At 38.4% G+C, this 27,147-nt stretch overlaps 1 protein-coding gene across 10 annotated transcripts in view; it reads left to right on the top strand.

Moving 5' to 3' along the window:
* Positions 1 to 27,147, top strand: part of DYM (dymeclin) — a 393,514-nt gene that overhangs the window by 134,277 nt on the left and 232,090 nt on the right. For all 10 annotated transcript variants that reach the window (XM_086373423.1, XM_086373422.1, XM_086373425.1 and 7 more), the window contains 3 exons: positions 10,413 to 10,595; positions 14,978 to 15,156; positions 17,679 to 17,804. In XM_086373423.1, the coding sequence (XP_086229549.1) occupies positions 10,413 to 10,595; positions 14,978 to 15,156; positions 17,679 to 17,804 (488 nt within the window). The remainder of the gene's footprint in view (positions 1 to 10,412; positions 10,596 to 14,977; positions 15,157 to 17,678; positions 17,805 to 27,147) is intronic.

The following is a 27,147-nucleotide window of genomic DNA, read 5'->3' as shown; positions in this document are numbered from 1 at the left end:
ATCAAGAAGCTCTTTAGTTCCTCTTTACTTTCTGCCATTATAGTGAAACTGATGTGAAGAGCTGCCTCATTGGAAAAGACTGATGCTGGGAAAGATTGAAGGCAAAAGGAGAAGAGAGCAGCAGAAGATGAAATGGTTAGATTGCATCACTGACTCAGTAGACATGAATTTGAGCAAACTCTGGGAGATAGTGAAGGACAGGGAAAACTCTTAGAGAGATGTACTCTGCAAAGAAGTTAAATATAGCAGGGTGACAATATACAGCCTTGACATACATAAACTTGTATGCAGGACAAGAAGCAACAGTTAGAACCAGACATGGAACAATGTTATGACTGGTTCAAAATTGGGAAGGGAATACGTCAAGGCCGTATATTGTCATCCAGCTTATTTAACTTACATGCAGAGTACATCATGCAAAATGCTGGGCTGGATGAATCACAAGCTGGAATAAGATTGCTGGGAGAAATATCAACAATCTTAGTTGTGCAGATGATACCACTTCAATGGCAGAAAGTGAAGAGGAACTAAAGAGCCTCTTGATAAAAGTGAAAGAGGAGAATGAAAAAGCTGGCCTAAAACTCAACATTCAGAAAGCTAAGATCATGGCATCTGGTCCTATCACTTCATGGCAAATAGATGGGGAAAATGTGGATACAATGTCAGATTTCATTTACTTGGATTCTAAAATCAATGCGGACGGTGACTGCAGCCATGAAATTAAGACACTTGCTCCTTGGAAGAATAGCTATGACAAACCTAGACAGTGTATTAAAAAGCAGAGAGATCACTTTGCCAACAAAGGTCCATTTAGTCAAAGCTATGGTTTTTCCACTAGTCATGTGTGGATGTGAGAGTTGGACCATAAAGAAGGCTGATCACCAAAGAACTGATGCTTTTGAACTATGGTGCTAGAGGAGATTCTTGGGAGTCCCGTGGACAGCAAGGAGATCAAACCAATCAGTCCTAAAGGATATCAACCCTTAATGTCCATTGGAAGGACTGATGCTGAAGCTGAAGCTCCAATACTTTGGCCACCTGATGCAAAGACCTGACTCATTGGAAGAGACCTTAATGCTGGGAAAGATTGAAGGCGGGAGGAGAAGGGGCAACAGAGGATGAGATGGTTGGATGTCATCACTGGCTCAATGGATTTGACTTTGAGTAAACTCAGGGAGACAGTGAAAGACAGAGAAGTCTGAAGTGTTGCAGTTCATGGGGTTGCAAAGAGTCCAAGGCAACTTAGTGACTGAAGAACAACAACATGGTAGTTGGAACATTTTTTGGCATTGATTGTCTTTGGGATTAGTAGGAAAACTGACCTTTTCCAGTTCTGTGTCCTGCTGAGTTTTCTGAATTTGCTACAATTTGCTACATAAAGTAGCACTTTAACAGCATCATCTTTCAGGATTTTAAATAGCTCAGTTGAAATTCCATCATGTCCACTAGCTTTGTTTGTAGTAATACTCCCTAAGGCCCACTTGACTTCACATTCCAAGATGTCTGGTTCTAGGTGAACAACCACACCATCATGGTTATCCACGTCATTATGACTTTTTTGTTTAGTTTTGTGCATTCTTGCCACCTCTTATTAATCTCTTCTGCTTCTTTTAGGTCCTTACCATTTCTGTCCTTTATCATGACCATTCTTCATGAAATGTTCCTTTGATACCTCCAGTTTTCTTGAAGAGATCTGTGGTCTTTTCCATTGTATTGTTTTCTTCTTTGTCTTTGCCTTGTTCATTTAAAAAGACCTCCTTGTGTCTCCTTGCTATTCTCTGGAACTCTGCATCCAGTTGGGTATATCTTTCCCTTTCTCCCTTGCCTTCTGCTTCTCTTCTTTTCATAGCTGTTTGTAAAGCCTCCTCAGACAATCGTTTTGCCTTCTTGCATTTCTTTTTCTTTGGAATGGCTTTGGTCACTGCTTCCTGTACCATGTTACAAACACCTGTCCATGGTTCCTCAGGCACTCTGTCTACCAGACCTAATCCCTGAATCTATTAGTCACCTCTACTGTATAATCATAAGGGATTTGATTTAGGTCATACCTGAATGGCCTAGTGGTTTTCCCTACTTTTTGCAGTATTAGCCTGAATGTTGTAATAAGGAGCTCATGACCTGAGCCACAGTCACCTCCAGGTCTTGTTTTTGCTAACTGTATAGACTTTTCCATCTTTGGCTGCAAAGAACATAATTAGTCTGATTTTGTTATTGACCGTCTGGTGATGTCCATGTGTAGAGTCATCTCTTGGGTTGTTGGAAAAGGATGTTTTCTATGACCAGCGTTTTCTAATGACAAGACTCTGTTAGCCTTTGCCCTGCTTCATTTTGTACATCAAGGCCAAACTTGCCTGTTAATTCCAGCTCTCTCTTGGCTTCCAGTTTTTGCATTCCAGTCCCCTGGATAAAAAAATGATAAAAACGACATCTTTTTTTGATATTAGTTCTAGAAGATATTGTAGGTCTTCATAGAACCGGTCAACTTCAGCTTCTTCAACAAAAGTTGTTGGAACATAGATTTGGATTACTCTGATGTTGAATGATTTATCTTACATACGTAAGTATGATCAAAACCAGACTTTCGTAAGTACAGTACTGAAGAGAGTTGTAATCAGAGTACTATAAAAGCAGTTATTTTTTGCTTTATTAGAACAGACGAGTCTGATTTGGACCTTGAGGAATTTTTTAAAGCAAAAAAGTATGAGGAAGAAATGAAAGAAAAAATTTTAAAAATGGAAGAAAGTAGAATGCCTTCTTTGGTTATTTGTAAACTTGAAAAAAGTCTATAAACCACTGTCAGTTCTCTTCATTGATTTCTGAATTATTTTTTTTTCCAGGGTCATCCTTTGTCTCCCCATAAACTCATGACAGTTTATTTCCTTTTCTTTTCTATATTTGTTTCTCCTTTTGACTATAAACTTCATGGATAGGGCCTCATTGTCTTGGATTCGTTCGTGTCTGATCTAGTTTCTTGCACTTTGATCCATACCAGTACCTTACTAAATGATGAGACGAGTGTATGTAAGTGCCCAAGTGATAAGTACATACTTGGTGACAGTATGTTTCCTCTGCGTCTGGTATGTGACCCTTAAAAGAAATTAACTTCAATGAAGTTAAGTGATCATCAGATACTTTTTCCCATGCAAATGTTTCTCACTGGTGATGCAGTTATTCTGTATTTTGATGGTATCAGTGTCAGATCCTGATTGTGATATTCTATAAGTTTTTAAGATGTTACCATTAGAAGAAATTAGTTGAAAGGTTATTATTTTTTTTAATGAGAACATATGCATCTATAATAATCTTAAAAACTTTAAGGAGATTGATGGCCAAAAAATTTTTTAAAACTGTTTTTTGTTTTTTAAAAAGATCACTAACCAAGCAGTAATGTTTTGGAACTTTATAGCACATAATGAGCTCCTTATTGCAAAATTCAGGCTTAAATAGAAGAAAGTAGGGAAAACCCCTAGTCTACTCAGGTATGACCTAAAGCAAATCCCTTATGATTATACAGTGGAGGTGATAAATAGATTCCAGGGATTAGATCTGATAGACAGAGTGCTTGAAGAACTATGGACAGAGGTTCATAACATTGTATAGGAGGTGGTGACCAGAACGATCCCCAAGAAAAAGAAATGCAAAAAGGAAAGGCAAAATGATTGTTTGAGGAGGCCCTACAGATAGCTGAGAAAAGAAGAGAAGCAAAAAGGCAAAGGAGAAAGAAAAAGATAGACCCAACTGAATGCAGAATTCCAGAGAATAGCAAGGAGAGATAAGGAAGCCTTCTTAAGTGAACAACACAAAGAAATAGAGGAAAAGAATAGAATGGGAAAGACTAGAGATCTCTTCAAGAATATTAGAGATACAAGGGAACGTTTCATGCAAAGATGGGCTCAATAAAGGACAGAAATGGCAAGGACCTAACAGAAGCAGAAGAGATTAAGAAGAGGTGGCTCGAATATACAAAAGAACTATACAAAAAAGGTTTTAATGACCCAGATAACCACGGTGGTGTGGTCACTCACCTAGAGCCAGACATCCTGGAGTGTGTAGTCAAGTAGTCCTTAGGAAGTATTACTACCGGCAGAGCTAGTGGAGGTGATAAAATTCCAGCTGAGCTATTTAAAATCCTAAAAGTTGATGCTGTCAAAATGCTGCACTCAATATGTCAGCAAATTCTGAAAACTCAGCAGTGACAACAGGACTGGAAAAGGTCAGTTTTCATTCCAGTCCCAAAGAAGGGCAATGCCAAAGAATGCTCAGACTACCACACAGTTGCACTCATTGCACATGGCTAGCAAGATAATGCTCAAAATCCTTCAAGCTAGGCTTCATCAGTACATGAACTGAGAATTTCCAGAGATATAAGCTGGATTTAGAAAAGGAGAGGAACCAGAGATCAAGTTGCCAACATCTATTAGATAATAGAGAAAGCAAGGGAATTCCAGAAAAAATCTACTTCTGCCTCATTCGCTACCCTAAGGCCTTTGACTGTGTGGATCACAACGAACTGTGGAAAATTCTTAAAAAAATGGGGTTACCAGACTACCTTACCTGTCTCCTGAGAAACTTGTACACAGGACAAGAAGCAACAGTTAGAACCGGACGTGGAACAACAGAATGCTTCAAAATTGGGAAAGGAGTATGTCAAGCCTGTGTATTGTCACCCAGCTTATTTAACTTCTATGCAGATTACATCATTCAAAATGCTGGACTAGATGAATCACAAGCTGGGATCATGATTGCCAGGAGAAATTATGAACAACTTCAGATATGCAGACGACACCACTCTAAAGGCAGAAAACTAAGAGGACCTTAGCCTTTTGATGAGGATGAAAGCGGAAAGTGAGAAATCTCGCTTAAAATTCAACATTCAAAAAACTAAGATCATGGCATCTGGTCCCATCACTTTATGGCTAAACTTGATGGGGAACATGGAAACAGTGACAGATTTTATTTTCTTGGACTCCAAAATCACTGTGTATGGTGACTGCAGCCCCAAAATTAAAGGAAGCTTGCTCCTTGGAAGGAAAGGTATGATAAACCTAGACAGTATATTAAAAAGCAGAGACATCATTTTGCCAACAATGGTCTGTGTAGTCCAAGCTATGGTTTTTCAGGTAGTCATGTATGGATGTGAGAGTTGGACTGTAAAGAAAGCTGAGTACTGAAGAATTGATGCTTTTGAACTGTGGTGTTGGAGAAGACTCTTGAGAGTCCCTTGGACTGCAAGGAGATCAAACCAGTCAATCCTAAAGGAAATCAACCCTGAATTGGAGCTGTAGCTCCAATACTTGGCCACTTGATGCAAAGAGCTGACTCACTGGAAAAGACCTTGATGCGGGGAATGATTGAGGGCAAGAGGAGAAGGGGGCAACAAAGGATGGGATTGTTGGATGGCATCACCGACTCAATGGACATGAGTTTGAGCAAACTTTGGGATATGGTGATGGACAGGGAAGCCTGGGGGTGCTACAGTTCATAGAATTGCAATGAATTGGACTTGACAGCACTAAACAACAACAACAACACTTAATTGTGTTAGGATACTGGTTTGGCTTTTAATAGAGATCAGGTACCAGTGGCTTAAAAAAAATAGAAGATTTACATTTCTCTCACATGAAAGTCTAAGCTAGTCTAGGGGTATAGGCAGGTTTTCTTCCTGAGGCCATTCAGAGAATAGAGTTCCTTCTCTCTTGTTTTTCCATTCCCTTGGTCGTATCCTCATGCACAAAGCTGAATCTGCCTGCCCACCCCTCTACCTGAGTTCTTGCACATGTGAAGCATGAGGATTGGAGGAGAAAATAAGTTCTTTTTAAGGATATTATCTAAAACTTGCATGTGCTGTTCCTACTCACATCCTGTTGGCTGAAATTTAGTTATGTGGCCATAGTTTTCTGTAAGAAAGATTGGGAAGTGTAGTTCTGCCCAGCTAAACGTCAGGGCGTTTTATTAATAAAAGGAAAGAGAGCATGATATTAGGATCAGGTAGTTACTCTGCCCTAATGTCTGCCCTGGAATGTATGTTCAGTGACTTCCTTGGCAAAACTGTCTTCCCTTGTTTCACTACACTTATAGAGGAAAAGTATAGATGCCTTAAGAGTTAGGTATATTTGTTGGATCATTATGGCAATAAAAATTGATATGAATATTTGCTTCCCCTTTCTCTAAACTCCTCAGAGACAAAGTATGATTTTTTTCTTGTTTGTATTTTTTACAGCTGGCATAGGGCCTAACTATAATTAGGTACTCGCTGCCTATTTATTGACCGATTACCCTTTTTTCTGTATTGATTGAAATGTCTCTAGCAGAATTGTCATAAGTATTTATCCGACCTGCTTTCTCCTTAATTTCTTCATGATATCTGTTTTGTTACAGGATTACAGCTCAAATATATGAATGTGACCCTTTTATCAGATTTTTACAGCTATGGAAGACAGTATAGTATGTTATCATGTGTTTTTGGTATAGTTTTGCTTGAATAATTAGTGTTTTATAATATAGATGTTAGATGTAAGAAATCAGTTGTAGTGTGGCAAGTGGCATGTTTAGTAATGTGAAGAAAGTAGTAATTTACCTTAGTTCCATTGTCTTAATAGTTTGAGTTCAAAATTTCTTAAAATGAGTTGTTTTTTCTTTGATTATTATTTTACTGATGTTTCAGTTTGTCACACTTTATATTTTTCTCACATTTTTATTCTTAAGAATAAATAATCTTGAGTCACTACTTTTAAAAGGTTGAATCACCAACACTCAGTTTTTTCTTTTAGTTAATTTCAGTACTCTTAGTTAGATGAATTTTATTTTAAGCATTTATTTGGAGGCCTGAGGGATACAATTAAAGAACTTTGGAGATCATTCTTAATTTGGTTTTTAGAACAGAAGGAAATATACTGTAACTTTCCCTTATTTTTCTGGTGGAGAGAAACTTTTTTTTGCCAGCAGGAAAATGCAATTCCACTAAGATTCTTGGGTCAGAGATCAGAGGCTTGGATCAGCAAAAAGAAACTAACTTTTGGAAGAATTTTAGTCCAATTTTATGGGCCAGTTTAAACTACAATGTAGGCAATGGCAGGGTGCCTGCTTTCCCTATAAGGAAGGGAAAGCCACATGGCAGTGATATTTACCAGAGTAAGGAAGGAGGGCTGTGTGTCTGGAGGGGGTGGGGTGGGAGAGCTTCTCAATAAAATGTTCATTTGTCTGACATTATAAGCAGCTTTACAGCCCTCTTGGAAAAACTTGAAGGGGGTTAAAAAAAAAAAAAAAGGAGACTTGAAGTTCTGTTAAAAGAGAATCAGAATTTTGTTTGTTAAATTTGTCCAGGGCTAGTCGACTCTTATTTCTCCTAGTAATGAAGATGTGCAGCTGTGAAGAGAATCCAAAAAAAAAAAAAAACCACTTATATTTTACCTTGGAGAGCATTTTGTGATTATTTTTATTGCCGATTGAACTTTCTAGTTGTGTTTTTCTTTGCTTGCAATCCTGGAACACACAGTGGTGGATATAGGGGTAGGTAGCTATGGAGCAGACTCTGAGTGGAAGGAAGTGACTGGAAATTTTTTAAAATGTCAAGATAAACAGCAAATCAGTCCCAAAGCAAATAATACTTGGCTACTGGTTGTACTTTCTTATATAATTTTGCTTTTCTTATTAAATGCCTCAAATTTCCCAACTATATTGTGAACATTGTTTTGAATAAATTTAAGTTTGTGTGTAGTGATCACTTATTTTTTTAGTTTGTTTTTAATTGTGTATGTGTGTGTTTATTTACATACATACTCACATTATTTTTTAAAAATATTTTTTTCCATATGGTTTATCATGGGATGTTGAATATGGTTTTCTGTGCTATACAGTGGGACCTTATTTATCCTTTCTATATGTAAAAGCTTGTATCTACTAACCCCAGCCTCCCACTCCATTCTTCCCTCACCCATCCCCCACCCCCACCCCACCCCCCCCCCACCCCTGTCCCGGCAACCACCAGTTTCTTCTGTATGTCTGTAACTCTGTTTCTGTTTCATAGATAGACTCAGTTGTGTCATATTTTAGACTCCACATATAAGTGACGGTCTTCTTCTTTCTGACTTATTTCAATTGGTTTGGTAATATCTAGTTGTATCCATGTTGTTTCAGATAGCATTAGTTCATTCTTGTTTATGACTGAATAGTATTCCGTTTTATGTACGTACCACATCTTCTTCATCTGTTGGTCTGTGGATGGACATTCAAGTTATTTCCATGTCTTGCTATCATGAATAGTGCCACTGTGAACACAGCGGTATGTGTGTCTGTCCCTGGAGGCTCACAGGCAAAGAATCTGCCTGCCAGTGCAGGAGATGCAAGTTTGCTCCCTGGGTTGGGAAGATTCCCAGGAGAAGGAAATGGTAACCCACTCCAGTATTCTTGTCTGCAAAATCCCATGGATAGAGCAACCTGGCGTGCTGCAGTCCATGGGGTCGCAAAAAGTTCAGTTTAGTTCAGTTGAGTCACTCAGTCGTGTCCGACTCTTCGCAACCCCATGAATCACAGCATGCCAGGCCTCCCTGTCCATCACCAACTCCTGGAGTTCACCCAGACTCACGTCCGTCGAGTCAGTAATGCCATCCAGCCATCTCATCCTCTGTCGTCCCCTTCTCCTCCTGCTCCCAATCCCTCCCAGCATCAGAGTCTTCCAGTGAGGCAACTCTTCGCATGAGGTGGCCAAAGTACTGGAGTTTCAGCTTCAGCATCATTCCCTCCAAAGAAATCCCAGGGCTGATCTCCTTCAGAATGGACTGGTTGGATCTCCTTGCAATCCAAGGGATGCTTGGGGCTGGTGCACTGGGACAACCCAGAGGGATGGTATGGGGAGGGAGGAGGGAGGAGGGTTCAGGATGGGGAACACATGTATACCTGTGGTGGATTCATTTCAATATTTGGCAAAACCAATACAATATTGTAAAGTTTAAAAATAAAATAAAATTAGATTTTGCATAGTTTTCTTCTCCAACACCACAGTTCAAAAGCATCAATTCTTTGGCACTCAGCCTTCTTCACAGTCCAACTCTCACATCCATACATGACCACAAGACAAACCATAGCCTTGACTAGACGGACCTTCATTGGCAAAGTAAAATGTCTCTGCTTTTCAATATGCTATCTAGGTTGGTCATAACTTTCCTTCCAAGGAGTAAGCGTCTTTTAATTTCATGGCTGCAGTCACCATCTGCAGTGATTCTGGAGCCCCCCCCTCAAAAAAAAATAAAGTCTGACACTGTTTCCCCATCTATTTCCCATGAAGGGATGGGACCAGATGCCATGATCTTCGTTTTCTGAATGTTGAGCTTTAAGCCAACTTTTTCACTCTCCTCTTTCACTTTCATCAAGAGGCTTTTGAGTTCCTCTTCACTTTCTGTCATAAGGGTGATCTCATCTGCATATCTGAGGTTATTGATATTTCTCCCGGCAATCTTGATTCCAGCTTGTGTTTCTTCCAGACCAGCGTTTCTCATGATGTACTCCGCATAGAAGTTAAATAAGCAGGGTGATAATACACAGCCTTGACGTACTCCTTTTCCCATTTGGAGTTGGACATGACTTAATGACTGAACAAAAACAGCTGGATATATGCAGAGGAGTGGGATTGATCATACACTAATTCTATTCTTAGTTTTCTGAGGAACCTCCAACAAATAGGTCTTTTACCTCTTGTTTAGGTTAGGTTTATTCCTAAGTTTTTTGTTTTTAATGTGATTAAATGCATTTTTTAATCCAGATTCAGTATCAAGGAGATTTTTCTGGCCTTGTCAAGTGAGTATATAGCTATGATTCTTGTTCTGTACTTTGGCACTGCATATATAATATGAGAAATATTATAACATATATATATAACATTGTGGTTTGGTAGACTTATTTGTAAAATAAAAATTCAGACTTGGTTTGTTTTTAAAGGTTGGCTCTTTGACTCTGGTTTACACTCTTCTAAAGTTATTTATCCATTCAGACTTTCGTCATCTTTTCCAATTTGGGTATTTTGTATTTTCCTAGATATGCATATTTTGCTTAGGTTTTCAAAAATACTGGTATAAAGTTGTACATGAAATTTTCTTATAATTGCATATATGTTTTGATATGTAAAGAAAAACTGAGAAAGGTATATAAGAAACTTAATAATATCCTGATTATCTTTGGAAAGTGGAAGTGGAATTATGGGAACAGGAAGCAATAGTCTTTAGAAGTCTTATGTCCATGGGCAATATGAGAACTTCCAAATGATGGACCTGTTTTACTTTCATAATCAAAAAGAGTATTATTTAAAACTTCAGAATATGAGAAATTGTACATAATTTACATAATGCACACAATATTGTACATAAATAGATTCATCTTGCTAGTCCCAGCACATTTCAGTTGTGTGTTTTCTTCTCAAGCTGGCCTCTGGACTGTCTTCACACTGGGTGGCGTGGGCAGCAAAGTGGCCGCTGCCTCAGAACTTTCTTCCCCTCTGGCCAACCAGAGTCTTCTGCTCCTGCTGGTGCTGGCCAACCTGACAGATGCTGCGGATGCACCAAACCCCTACAGGCAGGCCATCATGTCTTTTAAGAACACACAAGGTTTGTGGTATTTTTTTACTCTGAATATTCTTTTCTAATAAGGAAAGAGGGTATTGCTTACTCCAAATTGTTTACTGTTTTTCAGCAGTGGGGATATATTTTCATATTGGTTTAAGATGAGAAAAACTTAAATTTTATGTCCGTATTCTCAGGAAGGTCAAGTAAATTTCAGATGATAACTACATTTCTTTATACCTGTATTTACATTTCTTTCCAAGATAACCAAGCCAGCATGAGCTTAATTTGGATCCACATCTCCTACCTATTGCGACTTCCCTGGTGACACTAATGGTAAAGAATCTGCCTGCAGTGCAATAGATGCAGGAGGTGCAGGTTCAATCCCTGGGTCAGAAAGATCCTCTGGAGGAGGGCATGGCACCCCACTCCAGTATTCTTGCCTGGAGAATCCCATGGACAGAGGAGCCTGGCGGGCTACAGTTCATAGAGTTGCAAAGAGTTGGACACAACTGAAGTGACTTAGCACATAGTCCTTCCTATTAGGTGAAGGAATTAACCAGGAAATGATATGTTGTTTGAAATTTTTTATTTAAATTCTGTGTTCCAGTTAGAGTTTTATAGAACTGAAAATAGTAACTGAGCTTAGCAAACTTTTCCTGCAAAGGGGCAGATGACTTTGCAGGGCCTTCTGGTCTCTGTCACCCCACCTCTTACCTGCCCTTGTAGTATAAAAGCAGCACAGAAAGCTCTTTGCAACCCCATGGACTAAAGAGTCCATGCCATTCTCCAGGCCAGAATACTGGAGTGGGTAGCCTTTCCCTTCTCCAGGGGATCTTCCCAACCTAGGGATCAAACCCAGGTCTTCTGCATTGCAGGTGGATTCTTTACCAGCTGAGCCACCAGGGAAGCCCCAAGAATACTGGAGTGGTTAGCCTATCTCTTCTCCACTGGATCTTCCCAACCCAGGAATTAAACCAGGGTCTCCTGCACTGCAGGTGGATTCTTTACCAGCTGAGCTACTAGGGAAGCACAAAAAAGCAGCACAGGTAATACATAAGCAAATGAGCAAGGCTGGGTGCCAGTAAAAGTTTATTTCCAAAGCAGGTGGTGTCTGTGGGCCGTAATTTGCCAAACCCTGAAGTAGAGCATGAGCAAATATTTCCACATTGAAACAGTAATCACTTATCAAAAGGTTACACTCCTAAAGCAAGATTAATATGGTAGCTAGGTTTTCAAAATACATCCAACACTAGTGTAATTAAGATGGGTTAGAAGTGCACTTTCAAGGCTTCTGGTGTCCTATGCTTTGTTCCTTTCCAGAGCTGTGCTAGAATGTTTCTTACAGACAGCGATGAATGTGCCAGTTTTTGTGCCTTTGTCAATTCTGGCATTATTATTTGCAGGGGATATGTGTGTCTAGGGCTTCCCAGGTGGCACAGTGGTAAAGAATCCACCTGCCAATGCAGGAGATGCAAGAGTTTCAGGTTTGATCCCTGAGTCAGGAAGATCCTGTGGAGTAGGAAATAGTAACCCACTCCAGTTTTCTTGCTTGAAAAATCTCACAGACAGAGGAGCCTGGTGGGCTACAGTCCTTAGGGTTGCAAAGAGTTGGACACGACTGAGCAGGTACACGTGCGTGCGCGCGAGTCTCTAACAATTTAATAGGTAAGTAATGAAAACCCACACTTCCCTGGCTATTCAGTGGTTAAGACTCTGCACTTCCAATGCAGAGGGTGCAAGTTTAATCCCTGGTTGGGAAACTAAGATCCCATATGCCATGCAGTGCAACCAAAAAGAAAAGAAATGAAAACCCGTGTATCTAATAATATTTTGTATTCTCATTTCTGTACTCTTCTTAGTGACAGTGTGACTTTAGGGTTAAAAAAGGAAGTTTTAGAGGCAAGGTAATCTGAGTTCCTGTCACACTCCTGTTACTTCAGAGCTATCAAGCCTTTCACAATAAACCTTATCAAGCCATATCTCATTATCAGGCCAATATCAGGCCTTATCTCAATAAGCCTCAATGGCTTTTTCAGTAAAATGAAGATAGTTTCACCTAATCAGATTTGTGTAAGTACCACACAAGGTAAGGTTTTAGAATAATTAGCTCGGACTTGGCAGCATAGCAGGTGTTCAGTATATGGTATCTGCTGTTGTTACTTTTGCTGCGCTAGCCAAAGGGTACTGTTAAGGGTTGAACTTTTAAGAGTCATCTTTGGAGAGACTGTGGTATAGTGATTCAGAACATTGGCTTTAGGGTTAGACTGACCCTAAAGGAGTCGTATCCAAGATTTTAAGTATTAGATTCCTTATTAATGAAGCAGGGATTATAATCTCTGGCTCATAAGGTTTTGCAAGAATTAAGTGAGCATTTATCATAGGCTAGACTCACTAAATTATTGCTGCTTTTGTAAGAAACAGTATAATGTGGTGGAAACAACAGGAGCCAGTCTGTGTTTACTAAGGAATGTTCTTGGAAAAGTTGATGTATGGCAGAGGCCATCACAATATTGTAAAATAATTATCCTCCAATTAAAATAAATAAATTTTTTAACAAGTTGCTTAATCTCTGTAAGCCTCTTCTTTGTAAAACTGGTCAGAGTAATGACATGGTTGTCATACGGGTTAAATAAGAGATAATATGGATAAAGCTGTCAGTATAATGGCTGGTTCATAGTACTTACTAGCTAGTAACAGACACACAACATATGTATTCCATTTGTAGTCAGTCTGGTGAACTTTTTATTTTACTTCCATTGTAAGGAGGAGTACTATGTCCAGGACCCTCCTCCACTGCATCTTCTGTAGATTGTGTAATATTTGCATCCTCAATATGTTCAGCCCTTCCTTTTTCCATCCCTTGCAAAAATGTAGGTCAGTCTTAACAAAACAGTTACTTTTGTATGTGTCAAAAATACAAAGTAAGTACTAAACAGGGATTAGGGTTGAAAAAATAATCTGTGTTTTGAATGTGGAAGAAAAGTGAGGGCATTTTGTAATATTGTTAAAGATATTTTTAGGTACATTATTCTCACAAATGTAAAGTTTAGAAAGGAAAATCTGAGAAGCATAGGGCTGTGCTATCAAAGACTTTGCTGGTACACGTTTCTTTTCCATAAGAGCACGGCTTCAGGAAATGTTAGAACAGTGTTGTTGTGGTTTTTTTGTTTTGTTTTGTTTTGCTAGTGGTTCTGTGTCTTGAAAAAAAAAGTTCTTTGTGCTTACTTGTTAAAACGTTAAAATACTGTTCTTTGTGCTGTCTTGTACTAGTGTTTTATCTGTTAAAACTATAATTTTCTCTTAAAACAGTTAACCTAACTTTACCTCCTTTTTAACTTCCTAACCTTGCTTGCTTCAGTTTTTAAGCAAATTCAGTAAACTGTAGGAAAGGGACTATGTCAGTTTTGGAATATCAAGAATTTTTCCTGTGTGGGTTGTAATTTATGCTTTTCATCACTTCAATAATTCTACTTAAAAAAAGTTTCTTAGTAGTTGTAGTCAAGTAGTTGTAGTCAATTAGTTTTAAGTTTTCCTTTAAACAAAAATGTTTTATAAGTTTTCTAGTAGTTGTCTTAGATTTGGTGTGTTCTATTATAGAAGAGAATGCTGAGCAAACTGATTTTAATATTTTTGTTATTTAAATTCTATATTATCCTAGCCACTTTCTTCATAAATGGATTAAATGCATAGATGAATACTTTAACTGATAATTCATTTGAAAAAAATTAACTTCAAGGCAGTTGTTTTGTTTTTTCTTTTTAACTTCTATTTTACAAGAGGATTTCCTGTTTGTCTCTGGATATTTTTATTTAGGACTGATGGCTGTTTAGTTTTGGTATTAATAGCAAAGCATTTCAATGTCATGGTTAAATTATATGTTAGAGGTTTGTTTGTTTTTTTAACCTACCTCCATAGCTGTATTTATTTAAGTTTATATTTTATTGACAATTTAATTCAGCTGTATTAATGCAAAAATAGTAATGGAGTCAAACTACATGACTTAGTTTAGGTTTTTTTTTAATACTTGGCTTTAAAAAAGCCACTCTGTTGCATGGTATTTGCTCATATATTTATAATCATTGGAAAGCTGTGGCTTAGATAGTACTGAGAAATAAATTGTCCTAGTTTGGGTTGGATTGGGTTGGGTTTTTGTGTTCTTTTTGTGGGGGATTTTGTGTGTGTGTGTGAGAACATTTGAATTCTATTCTCTTAGCACATTTCAAATATACTGTCAAGTGTAGTCATGTTTTAGTTCTTTTTTAAGTAAAATTTAGAACACCAATTGCAATTTTGAGCCTGAAATGTAGCAACTTATATAAAATTAATTGGAATTGAATTATATACATTAACAGTGCTTTTATTATTTGTATCAGGCAGTCTAGAAAATGTAATATTTTTAAGATTTTGTGTTTTCTGTTTTCCAGATAGCAGTCCTTTCCCCTCGTCAATTCCACATGCTTTCCAGATTAACTTCAACAGTTTGTACATGGCCCTGTGTGAACAGCAGACATCCGACCAAGCTACTCTTCTTTTGTATACATTGCTCCATCAGAACAGCAATATTAGAACATACATGTTGGCTCGCACAGATATGGAAAATCTTGTAAGTATCATATTAAGCATAGTGTTTGTATTTTGTAATATTTTGAAGAGTAATTTCTTTTCCCAGGAGGATATGTATGTTGTTTGCCTGCCTGCAAAGGTGGATGGTCAAGAGTTTGATAGGGAGATGCCACCAGGCAAAGGCCGAAGTCTGAGTTTTACAGTGTAGGAGACAGTGCACATAGAGATGGGGGTCACAGAGCAGAGCTGGAGGGCACACGGCACAGCAGGCTTCCCTGTCCTTAAGGTCCTGAACAGCCAGCCTGCTGCCCGTGATTCAGCCTGGATCAGTCCTTAAGACATACTGGCTACCATTCTCAGGAAGATGTATACCCTCTTGGTTCCTTTCCACTACTAAGTGTCCACCCACCATGTTCAAGTCACAGTTGCTGTGTATTCCTGATAAGTATGGCTAAAAGGAAGGGTGATTTTTTTTTCAACTCAACTCCCAAATGTCCTATCCCTTCAACCGGCTTAGATGCTAAGGCTGTCTTGAACTCAGTTCCTGGAGTGTTATCGTTATTTTAAGGCACCATTGTCAGGCATCACATAATCGCACTTTATCCTTCACTGTGTGAATGAGATTGGTTCCAAATTTTTGCTCATAGACAGAAACCCCTCTAGGCAATCACTGATTTCCATTGTAACTAATATGTAAATAATAATGTTTCTATGAAAAGTAAACTACCTCACTAAGGTGTTAATGTCGCATTTGAAATACATAATATCTAGGTAACGTTGAACTATTCGTGCATTAATAAAATTGTGACCATCTCTGAAATAGCCAGCAGCTTGCTGGTGGCAACAGGAATGTCCCCTCTACGCCAGTTTTTACAGACTGATAGCAGGATTCCCCGGGGATTTGGTGGCCGTTTTTTTTCCAGCATTTAAGATGAAAACAGTAAGCATGGAATATTAGAATTTGTTTGAAGAGTATATTCTATGTCAGAGTGACACTAAGGACAGAAAAATGTGATGAAAGAACCTGTTTGCACACCAGCTGTATGTGGAAAGCATTGGCTTAAATAGCGAAATTGGGTGTAACAAGGTTCTGTTCATGTGAGTAAAAACTTGTAAAGAAAAGGCTTATTTACTAATGGGTGAGTGAATATAAGGAGACGGTTCTGCAGCATGGTGTAACCTAAGGGAAATGATGGCAATAGGCAGAAAGCCCATGACATCGTCTGCTGTAGAAAGTTCCATGGTAAGGATGTTTGTTGGCACATAAGATCTTGCAGGAGAACAATTGTCTGTATATGATGACTTAACACCAGTGAAGAGTTAAAGGTTTTGTTTGGGGATTTTTGGGGGGAGGAGTGGGGAGAAGTGAGGCTTGTATTGATATATTTGTTTTCATTTTTAATGTTTTGTATAGATTACTTTTATAGTATTTCAGCTGATGTCCTTCCCTGTCCTTTTTGTTCTGTAATTTGTTGAATCTGATTAGAAAATATGACATTGAGGTGCACTGGGACGACCCAGAGGGATGGTACGGGGAGGGAGGAGGGAAGAGGGTTCAGGATGGGGAACATGTGTATACCTGTGGCAGATTCATGTTGATAAATGGCAAAACCAATACAATATTGTAAAGTTAAAAAATAAAAGAAAATATGTTACTGGTAGGAAATTCACTGTGCTGGTCTGATTTTGTTGTTAACAATTCTTTTATCCTAGCATCTTTGCTATTAAAAAGGTAATGTTTGACATATTACAGTGTTTCTAAGAACGTCGTTGTTTAGTCATTAAGCGGTGTCTAACTGTTTGTGACCCCAAGGACTGTAGCTTGCCAGATTCCTCTGTCCTTGGGATTTCCCAGGCAAGAATACTGGAGTGGGTTGCCATTTCCTTCTCCACGGGATCGTCCTGACCCAGGGATCAAACCCGAGCCTGCTGCATTACAGGTGGATTCTTTACTGAATGAGCCACCAGGGAACCCCTGTTTCTAAAAGTACCATACTGTATAAGTTCCTGCTAGGCTGGAGACTTGCCTCTGTTGAGTGTCAGGTGTTGGCCATGAGCCTAAGTGGTCTCTGTAAGCTCAGCCTTTTTTTTGGCTGTGTTGGGTCTTCACTGCTATGCACAAGCTTTCTCTAGTCGCAGTGAGCTGGAGCTGCTCTCTAGTTGCAGTGCACAGGCTTCCCGTTGCCGTGGCTTCTCTTGTTGCAGCACTTAGACTCTACGGCCCAGGCTCAGTAGTTGTGGCACACGGGCTTAGTTGCCTTATGGCATGTGGGATCTTCCCGAACCAGGCATCAAGCCTGTGTTCCCTACATTGGCAGGTGGATTCCTAACCACTGGACCACCAGATAAGTCCCTAAACTCAAACTTTATACGGTGGCAGAGCTTTGCAGTAGGGGATGGTTTTCTCTTCTGATACCTTAGCTCTGCAAATGGAAAGTAATTTCGGTCACAGGCTGATTTGTGAAATTAAAGCAAAGGATATGTGATAAAAGTATAGAAGTTGAAAACATTAGTTTTATAATAAAGTAATTGAAATAATAAATTATAATTTTTATTCACTAGGTTTTACCAATTCTCGAGATTCTGTATCATGTGGAAGAAAGAAATTCACACCATGTGTATATGGCTCTTATAATATTGTTGATCCTTACAGAAGATGATGGCTTCAATAGATCCATTCATGAAGTGGTGAGTTATCTTCACGTTAATCAGAGCTACTGAATGGATGTGTCAGTCCATAAAATTTACCACCCTTAGTGTACCCTTCTTCCTTCTTTTCCTTCTAGTAGATGTTTCTGCAAATGCCTGACTTAGTATTTTTCTTCAGATTTATGAAGTGGTCCTTTTTTTTTTTTATCTTCTGAATGCCTATTATTAACTGCTATTAAAAACTCTCCCCAAATGGTTTCTTTAGTTTTTTAGATAGAAATGTTTTAGATGGGAATTTAGATAGAAATGTTTATGCTGTCCTGAAGTCATTTTTCCTCTCCGTTTCCACTTTTTAGTTGTGGTGGAAATGATCAAGTAGATTTTCTCCTTTTATATAGAATGAATGAAAGAATAGGGAAGAAGGAAAGGACTGAAAAATTGTTTTATAAAACAATGTAAAATAGTGTACTATAATTTAACTCCTTAAATAATAGTCCTATCAGTGAGTTCCATTCCCAAACTGGTTTTCTCTTCCTCAGTGGTATTTTGTGTCAAAGTAATTCATGTACATAGTTTTAAAACTTACACAGAAGTACTGGGTTTCAGTGCAAAATAGCAGACCCCATGTCCATCCCATACCTGATTGCCCCTCCCCAAAGACAAATGCCATCAGTCCTGTCCAGGTTTCTAAATATTTCTTGATTTTTCAGATTTATAGATATTAACTGTTACCATCATAAGATAGAATATATGGTATTAGTTCTCCTTACCGTACATCTTGAGTGTGCCCTCTGGGTTCCTAGGCCTGTTTCCAGCACAGAGACTTTTTCTTCTCCCATCTTTTTACCGTTCTGGGATAACTCAGCTTTTTACATTAATGTGATTTTGTTAACTGTTATCTACTCTCAGATGGACTGTGTGGTAATTGTGTTTCCTTTCTTGTAAAATGGTTTAATTTTTCTGTAGAACACCATTGCTTTATGTTCATGTACCAGTCACTAATGCAACTCCCACTACTTAAACAAAACTGAGAATCCCCTCTCAAGCTATTACAGCATACTGCCTATTTTCTCAGTTTCATTTTTGTTTTTGGCTCCTGTCTTCATCCTCATTAGGGGCTTTCCTAAAATGTGTGGTGATTCTTGCTTGTTTATTTCTCTTTAGGAGCAGGCACTAAAACTTTGTTTGAAAGTTCTTTGTGTGGGCAGGACTTATTCAATATAATGTGCTCTACATAGTCTGTTTCTCTGGATATCCTGCTCTCTGTAAGCCTTTTCTTTTGGGGTGGTCAATTTCTTAGAAGGGATTCTTACAGTCTCCTATGGGGGTCTAGTATGAGACGAGGCTGGGAGCTTCTCTCTTCAGGTATAAACACTTGCTTCTTTAGAAGAGATTTTATGTGATCTTTTCTCTCCTGTTCCCATTGAAATTATTTTTGCCTCTTATGTAGTATGACTATCATTTCAACTAAGGTTTAAGGAGTACTAGTGCTAGAACGGAGACGGCAGTGGCGCCCCCTCCAGTGCTCTCGCCTGGAGAATCCCAGGGACAGAGGAGCCTGGTGGGCTGCAGTCCATGGGGTCGCTAAGAGTCGGACACGACTGAGCACTTCACTTTCACTTTTCACTTTCATGTACTGGAGAAGGAAATGGCAACCCACTCCAATATTCTTGCCTGGAGAATCCCAGGGACAGGGGAGCCTAGAGGTTGCCGTCTGTGGCGGTCACATAGAGTTGGACACGACTGAAGCGACTTGGCAGCAGCAGCAGCAGTGCTATAGAAAGAGGATAAAACATATAAAATTTTTGATCCTCATATTTAGTAAAGTACCTCAAGAAAAAAATTTGCATTGCTTTAGTGTTTTTTTTTAAAGAGCATTTATCTTTCTTTTGATAAGGAATAAAAAAGTATGATTTTTAAAAACACTTTTCAATTCAAGTACAAAATAGAAAGTACACAGATTTTAAAGGTACAACTTGCAAGTTTCTACACATGTATGTACCTGTGTTCATAACACCCAGATCACGTTATTGAACGTTTCTAGCATAATAGAAGACTCTCTTTTGCATATTGTGGTCAATACCCCACACCACCCAGAGTTAACTACGTTCTAGAAGAATTCCCTCCCAGTAGATTAGCTTTTACCTCTTCTTGAAATACAGTTGTTTCTGGGGAAAAATTGGTACAGGATACATGGACTCTCACAGCATTTTTCTTAAAACTACAGTTATTTCAAAATAAAAAATTCATTAAAATTTAATTTTAAATAGTGGGGAGAAATTTGGAAAAATACTTCTCAAGAGAAGATATATAAACACATGGAAAGTATATAAAAATGGTATATAAGTATGTAAAATGTATATAAGTATATAAAGTATATAAAAATGCCTGTCACTGGGCATTAGGAAATGAAATTAGTGTGTTCTCTTTTATTTTGGCTTCTTTCACTCAGCATAGTGTTGCTGAAATTCACACATGTTACTGCATCGTTAGTCTGGTTTTTTGGATTGCCATATACTATTCCATTCTGTGGATATGCCACTGTATATTTATTCATCCCCTTCTTGTGAGTATTTGGCTTTTTTCCCACTTGGGGCCTATTTTTGCTAAAGCAGCTGTGTATATATGATCCAGCAGTCCCACTCCTGGGCATATATCTAAAGAAAACCATAATTCAAGAAGATACATGCACCCCAGTCTTCATTGCAGCACTGTTTACAATAACCAAGACATGGAAGCAATCTAAATATCCACTGGCAGAGGAATGGATAAAGAAGATGTGGTACATATACTCAATGGAATATTACTTAGCCATTACAAAGAATGAAATAATGCCATTTACAGCAACATGGAGATTGGGGAAATATTGTATGATATTGCTCGTAATGGGCTTCCCTTGTGGCTCAGCTGGTAAAGAATTGGCCTGCAATGCGGGAGACCTGGGTTGGGAAGATCCCCTGGAGAGAGGGGAAAGGCTGCCTACTCCAGTATTCTGACCTAGAGAATTCCATGGACTATACAGTCCTTGCGGAGAAGGCAATGGCACCCCACTCCAGTACTCTTGCCTGGAAAATCCCATGGACAGAGGAGCCTGGTAGGCTGCAGTCCATGGGGTTGCTAAGTTGAAGACTGAGCGACTTCACTTTCACTTTTCACTTTCATACATTGGAGAGGGAAATGGCAACCCACTCCAGTGTTCTTGCTTGGAGAATCCCAGGGAAGGTGGAGCCTGACGGGCTGTCGTCTTTGGAGTCGCACAGAGTCGGACACAACTGAAGCGACTTAGCAGCAGCATACAGTCCTTGGGGTCGAAAAGAGTTGAACACGACTAAGCAACTTTCACTTGCTCTTATGGGAAATCGAAAAAGAAATGATTCAAAGGAACTTATTTGCAAAACAGAAGCAAACTCACAGACGTAGAGAATGAACTTATGGTTTTAAGGAGAGATGGGTGAGGGGGAGGGATAGTTAGGGAGTTTGGGATTAACATGTACATACTGCTATATTTAAAATGAATAACCAACAAGGACCTACTGTATAGCAAGAGGAGCTCTGCTCAATATTATGTAACAACCTAAATGGGAAAAGAACTTGAAAAAGAAAAATACATGTATATATGTATAACTGAATCACTTTGCTGTACACCTGAAACTATCGCAGCATTGTTAATAAACTGTATAGTAATATGAAGTTGAGAGTTTTTAAAAATTAGTTCTGTTTTCACTGTATATGCTATAATTAAGTTTTATTTCTATTTCTTGATGAAAAAGAAGTATAATCAAAGATTTGTACATTTAAAAGTTTAAGATCACCCTCGTGTGTATTCTGATGATATCATGGATGGAAAACTTCTTTTAATAATTTAAAAATATCTATTTTACTTATTTTTGGCTGCACTGGATCTTCGTGGCTTTGCTTGGGCTTTCTCTATTTGCGGTGAGCAGGGGTTTCTCTTCGCTGTGTTGTGTGGGCTTCTCATTTTGGTGGCTTCTCTTGTTGCAGAGCACAGGCCCCAGACAGGCAGGCTTCGGGAGTTGCAGCATGTGGACTCAGTATTTGGGGCTCATGGGTTTACTTGCTCCGCAGCCTGTGGAATATTCCTGACCAGGGCTGGAACCCATGTCCCCTGCTTTGGCAGATGGATTCTTATCCACTGTGCTACCAGGGAAGTCCCAGCAAACTCTTTATTCATCAACGTTGTCTGTTACCATATTCGTTATCTGTTTTTCAGTCTCTTTCTTGGTTATTGGATGAGCCCCAAGAATAATCTGGGATCTTTTGTTCCTGAAATCAGACATAGCATTGCTAATTTGCTATGCTCTTTAAATCAGGAGCTGAGCATATTATATGCTGATCAGTTTCATTGTCCCATTTGTAAATATGCTTGCTGTGGAAATACTTGTTTGTGGCTCAGAAAAAGAAAAAAATGTGTACTTTAAAGCATAAAAAGTGAGTTGTTTATGAAAAAAGAAGTTTAAAATTAAAGGAAATCTAAATGGCAGTATTTGTAAATGTTATGATTGACTACCCAGAAAATTCAAGACTCTAGTATTAGAAATGTTAAGAAAGTTGAACAAACTTTCTGGATCATAGATCCAGAAACTAAACTAAATACAAACTAAATACTGTTTCTGCATACAAATAACAAAAAACTTCAAAATGTGGTATAGAGAGTACTTAACAATAGCAATAAAACTACTGTGAACCTAGGAATCAATCTAAAAGAAGTATACTTTTTTAATGGCATGAATTGTCATTAGTTGTTAAGTTGTATCCAACTCTATTGCAACCCCCCATGGACTGTGGCCTGCCAGGCTCCTCTATCCATGGGATTTCCCAGTCTAAAACAGTGGAGTAGTTGCCATTTCCTTCTCTAGAGGATCTTCTTAACTTAGAGATAGAATCTTCGTCTCCTGCATTGGTAGGTGGATTCTTTATCACTGAGCCACCAGGGAAGCCCAAATGAAAAATACTAAATATGTATTAATAAATAGAGATAGATACTATGTTCACAGATGGGACGACTCAGTGTCATAAAATTGTTAATTTGCCTTTGAATTAATTACTATGTTCATCTGATGAAAATCTTAGCAGTTTGTGTGTGTGTGTGTGTGTGTGTGAGCCTTGAAAAGCTAATCCCAGAAATTATAGGCAAAAGCAAAAAGCCTAGAAGTTTTTGAAACATTTCATTGTGGAGTTATTCACCCTACCAGATAGATCAGTTGTAAAACTTTTAGTACTTAAGATTGTGTTTTATTAACAAGGGAATAGAAAATAGACAAATGGAAAGAACTTAGTTCAGAAACTACACACTCAAATCTGGAAATGTGAAGTGTGACAGAAGTTCAGTTCAGTCGCTCAGTCGTGTCCGACTCTTTGTGACCCCATGGACTGCAGCACACCAGGCTTCCCTGTCCATCACCAACTCCCAGAGCTTGTTCACTCTTGTCCATTGAGTTGATGATACCATCCAATCATCTCATCCTCTGTCGTCTCCTTGTCCTCCTGCCTTCAGTCTTTGCTAGCATCAGGGTCTTTTCCAATGAGTCAGTTCATCACATCAGGTAGCCAGAGTATTGGAATTTCAGCTTCAGCATCAGTCCTTCCAGTGAATACTCAGGACTGATTTCCTTTCGGATTGGCTGGTTTGATCTCCTTGCTGTCCAAGGGACTCTGAGGAGTCTTCTCCAACACCACAGTTCAAAAGCATCAATTCTAAGTAGTAAGTAAATTTTTTTTCTGAGTTTGAGAACATGGCTCATCCAAATGGAAAAAGTAGAATTAGATTATCTTGTCCCACATACAAAGAGAAATTCCAATTGGATTAATAAAGCTAGCTGTGAAAAACTGCACTTAAAAATCTTCGAAGAGAAACTAAAGGATAATATTTCTATAAACTTGCTGAGAAAGGGATTTCTTAAGTGTAAAATGTATAAACCATGAATGAAAATAAATAAGTTTGACTACATTAAAATGAAAATTTTCATTGTTCGAATAAGTGAAAAAAAGATACAGAAAGATGGGTTAGCATTTTTAATTTTAAGAACCCTTATAATCAGTTACAAAAACAAAGTGTTGCTAGAATAATGGACAAAGTAATAGAAAAACAATAAAAACCTGAATTACTGGTAAGCATTTTTAAAGGATGTTCAACTTGATGATTCATCAGCATCATTCTTATTAAGGTAACTGAAATGTTGTGTGCTCATCAGATTGGCAAAAAGTATGAGATGTCATATGTTAGGTGAGGATATAGAGAAAATGGACTCTCATATATTGGTAGTAGCAGTATAAACTGACAGAACCACTTTTGAGAGGAATTTAGCCTCTCACATTCCTCATATTACCTGCAGAAATAAATACTTTACCTCCTACCAATTCCATTTCCTGATTTGAGCCCTAGGAAAAACTTTATTCACAAGAGCACATTTGAAGGAATGTTCCTTGTAGTACTGTTCATAGTGTTCCAAAAACTGCAAACAGCAATAACATAAATGAAATACTACAGAGGAACTGTTAATATGACGAATGAAATAGAACTACATGGACTGATCATAATAAATTCAAAAATATTCATAATAATGAAGTATCACATTTAGGAGAGAGGTTGCCAGAGGTTAGCTGTGGAGCTTTAGGTGCTTCACAAGCGGAAATATTAACATTTGCTAAAACTGGGTGATGGGTACAGTGGTGTTCTCTAACCAGAATATTCAGTCAAGCTTTCTGAGTTGATGGAAATCTTCTGTAACTGCACTGTCCCATATAGCAAGCAGCACTTGAAATGTGGCCAGTGTGACTGACAAATTGAATTTTTAATTTTATTAAATTTTAATCTGTGGCTGGTGCTGCTGTGGCTGATGCTTTGTTGGATACTGGAGCTCTGTACTTTTTAGTTAATAACATTCCCTGATAGCTCAGTTGGTAAAAAATCCGCCTGCAGCGCAGGAGACCCCAGTTCAATTCCTGGGTCGGAAAGATCCGCTAGAGAAAGGATAGGCTACCCACTCCAGTATCCTTGGGCTTCCCTTGTGGCTCAGCTGCTGAAGAATCTGCCTGCAATGCGGGAGACCTGGGCTCGATCCCTAGGTTGGGAAGATCCCCTGGAGAAGGGATAAGGCTACCCACTCCAGTATTCTGGCCTGGAGAATTCCCTGGGGTCACAAAGAGTTGGACACGACTGAGTGACTTTCACTTATTTAACCAAAACATACATACATATATAATTATTTTTAAAAACATTTATATGTTTGTTTATTTTTGGCTGCAGCGAGGTCTTAGTCGCAGCACGTGGGGGTTTCATTGCGGCGCCCGGGCTTCTCTCTAGTAGTGGTGCACGGGCTTAGAAGCAAAACATACACACGTTTTTAAAAGAAACTGTTCAGTGGCTTTGCAGTTCTGCTTCCTAACAAATTCTTGGTGATGCGCTCATGAAGTCACTAAGTACCACAAACAGAGTAGCTTAAAAGGGATTTTACAGGTATTTTTGTTTTCAAAATGAATGTGATTCCTAACTTGAGGTATTTAATGTCAGAATACAAAGAGTATGGAGAATGAGGACTCCCTGTTTCTGAGTTTACTGTAGTGACATTTTGGATAGTGAGGGCAAGGATCTATGTTGCAGCATTGTTTTTCACAGGGGAAAAAGTGGAAGTAACCTAAATTTCCATAATAGAAGAGTGGATAAAACAATGGGGCCTCCTGGCACAGGACTATCCAGTGTTTGAATGGAGTGAAGTAGAAGTGATGTTCAGCTGTTTACCTGGCATGGCACCAGAGAGAGCAGTCATCCAGTAAGAATGGTTCTCAGCTGTTTCGTCCTTGGTTCTCTACTCTGCATTAATTGCCAAACCAGGAGGAGGTCCTGGGGTAGTGGCTGGGGGAAGCAGCTATTTTACTAACTGGTATAGAAGTAGTTCGTTAAAAAAAAATTAGTACTATTAATACTAGGTTGGCAAATGTGATGAATATTCATTCTTCTTATATGTATCCATATAGAAGAGTTTCAAAAATGTATTGAGTGAAAAAAAGATGATGCAAGCAGATATTTAAGTATATCAGTTTACTAGTGCTGCCATAGCAAACTGGTGGCTTAAAATGAACAGAAATTGATTGTTACTGTTCTGGAGACTAAAAGTCCAAAAGCATGGTGTCAACAGGGCCATGCTATCTCTGAAGGACCTAAGGGAGGTGATTCCTTGTCTCTTGTTATCCATCCTTGATGTTCTTTGGCTTGCAGCTGCATCCAGCCTCTGTCATCACATGGCCTACTCTCATGTGCCTGTCTGTCTTTCCTCCTCTTCTTGTAAGGACACCAGTCATATAGGATTTAGGGCCTGCCCTAATCCAGTATAATCTCTCTTGATTGCATCTACAAAGACCCTATTTCCAAATAAAGTCTCATTGACAGGTTTTGGGTGACACCAGTTTGGAGGACACTATTCAGTGTGATACATTATGATGTTGTTTATGTAAACTAGAAACTATACAAAGGAATGTGTGTGTGTGTGTGTGTGTGTACGTGTGCATCTGTGCATGCACACATGTATCAGTTTGCTATACACGTAAAGTATTTGAAATGGACTGGAAAGATATATACCAAACTCAAGATAGTTGTTGTTCCTCTTTGGGGGAATAAAATGGAATTTTTATCTTATAAAATAAAACATTAAGTGTTACTGATAGTAAAATGTTAGTGTCAATTGTGGGAGTATGTAAGTTAATTATTCTTTGTGCTTTTCTATGTGTAAATTTCATTTCTTGAAGATTTGATATTATATATTACTATGTAATATTCTAGCCTGTGTAACATATGGAAGAAATGTATTCAGTAAAGACAAATCGTATGGGGGAAAAGGCTGAAAAGAAGACATAAACAATTATATATTTTTTGCAAAGATAGGTATTTTCAGATCCTCCAGAGCTTTTCTTCTACATATTAATTGAGTTATTTTAGCATGAAATGATAAATAGGTGTAATGTGTAACCAAGCTGATAAATCTATAGGTATTAAACTATATGAACACTGAATGCAAGAGATGAGGAATTTCTTTTATAGGAACCAAATAGGTCAAGCTCTACAGCTAGGTTACCAAGAAAATTTTCTGTATGCTGCCTATTATATATCAGTGTCCTGTGGAAAGCTGTGTGAGCTCTGTAACTAATTATTTTTAATTTTTCTTAGACACTACCAGAATTTCCAGACAATAATTTACTTTTCACAGTAAAAAAAAATGGGCCTTTATGTAAATACTAAATTGCATTTCTAATTTTCATAGTAATGTCGTAAGTTTACTATGTGGATACTTACTAAATATTTACTGAATGTTGAATGAATAAGACTACTTTTATTCAAAACACTTATTCCATCCAGTTTTCTAATTAA

This window comes from Bos grunniens, chromosome 24 (genome assembly GCF_055505025.1).
Source record: "Bos grunniens cultivar Pamir isolate PY7600 chromosome 24, Bosgru_T2T1.0, whole genome shotgun sequence".
Classification (NCBI taxonomy): domain Eukaryota; kingdom Metazoa; phylum Chordata; class Mammalia; order Artiodactyla; family Bovidae; genus Bos; species Bos grunniens.
The sequence above is the reverse complement of the archived record's forward strand: the minus strand, read 5'-3'. Positions and strand labels throughout refer to the sequence as shown.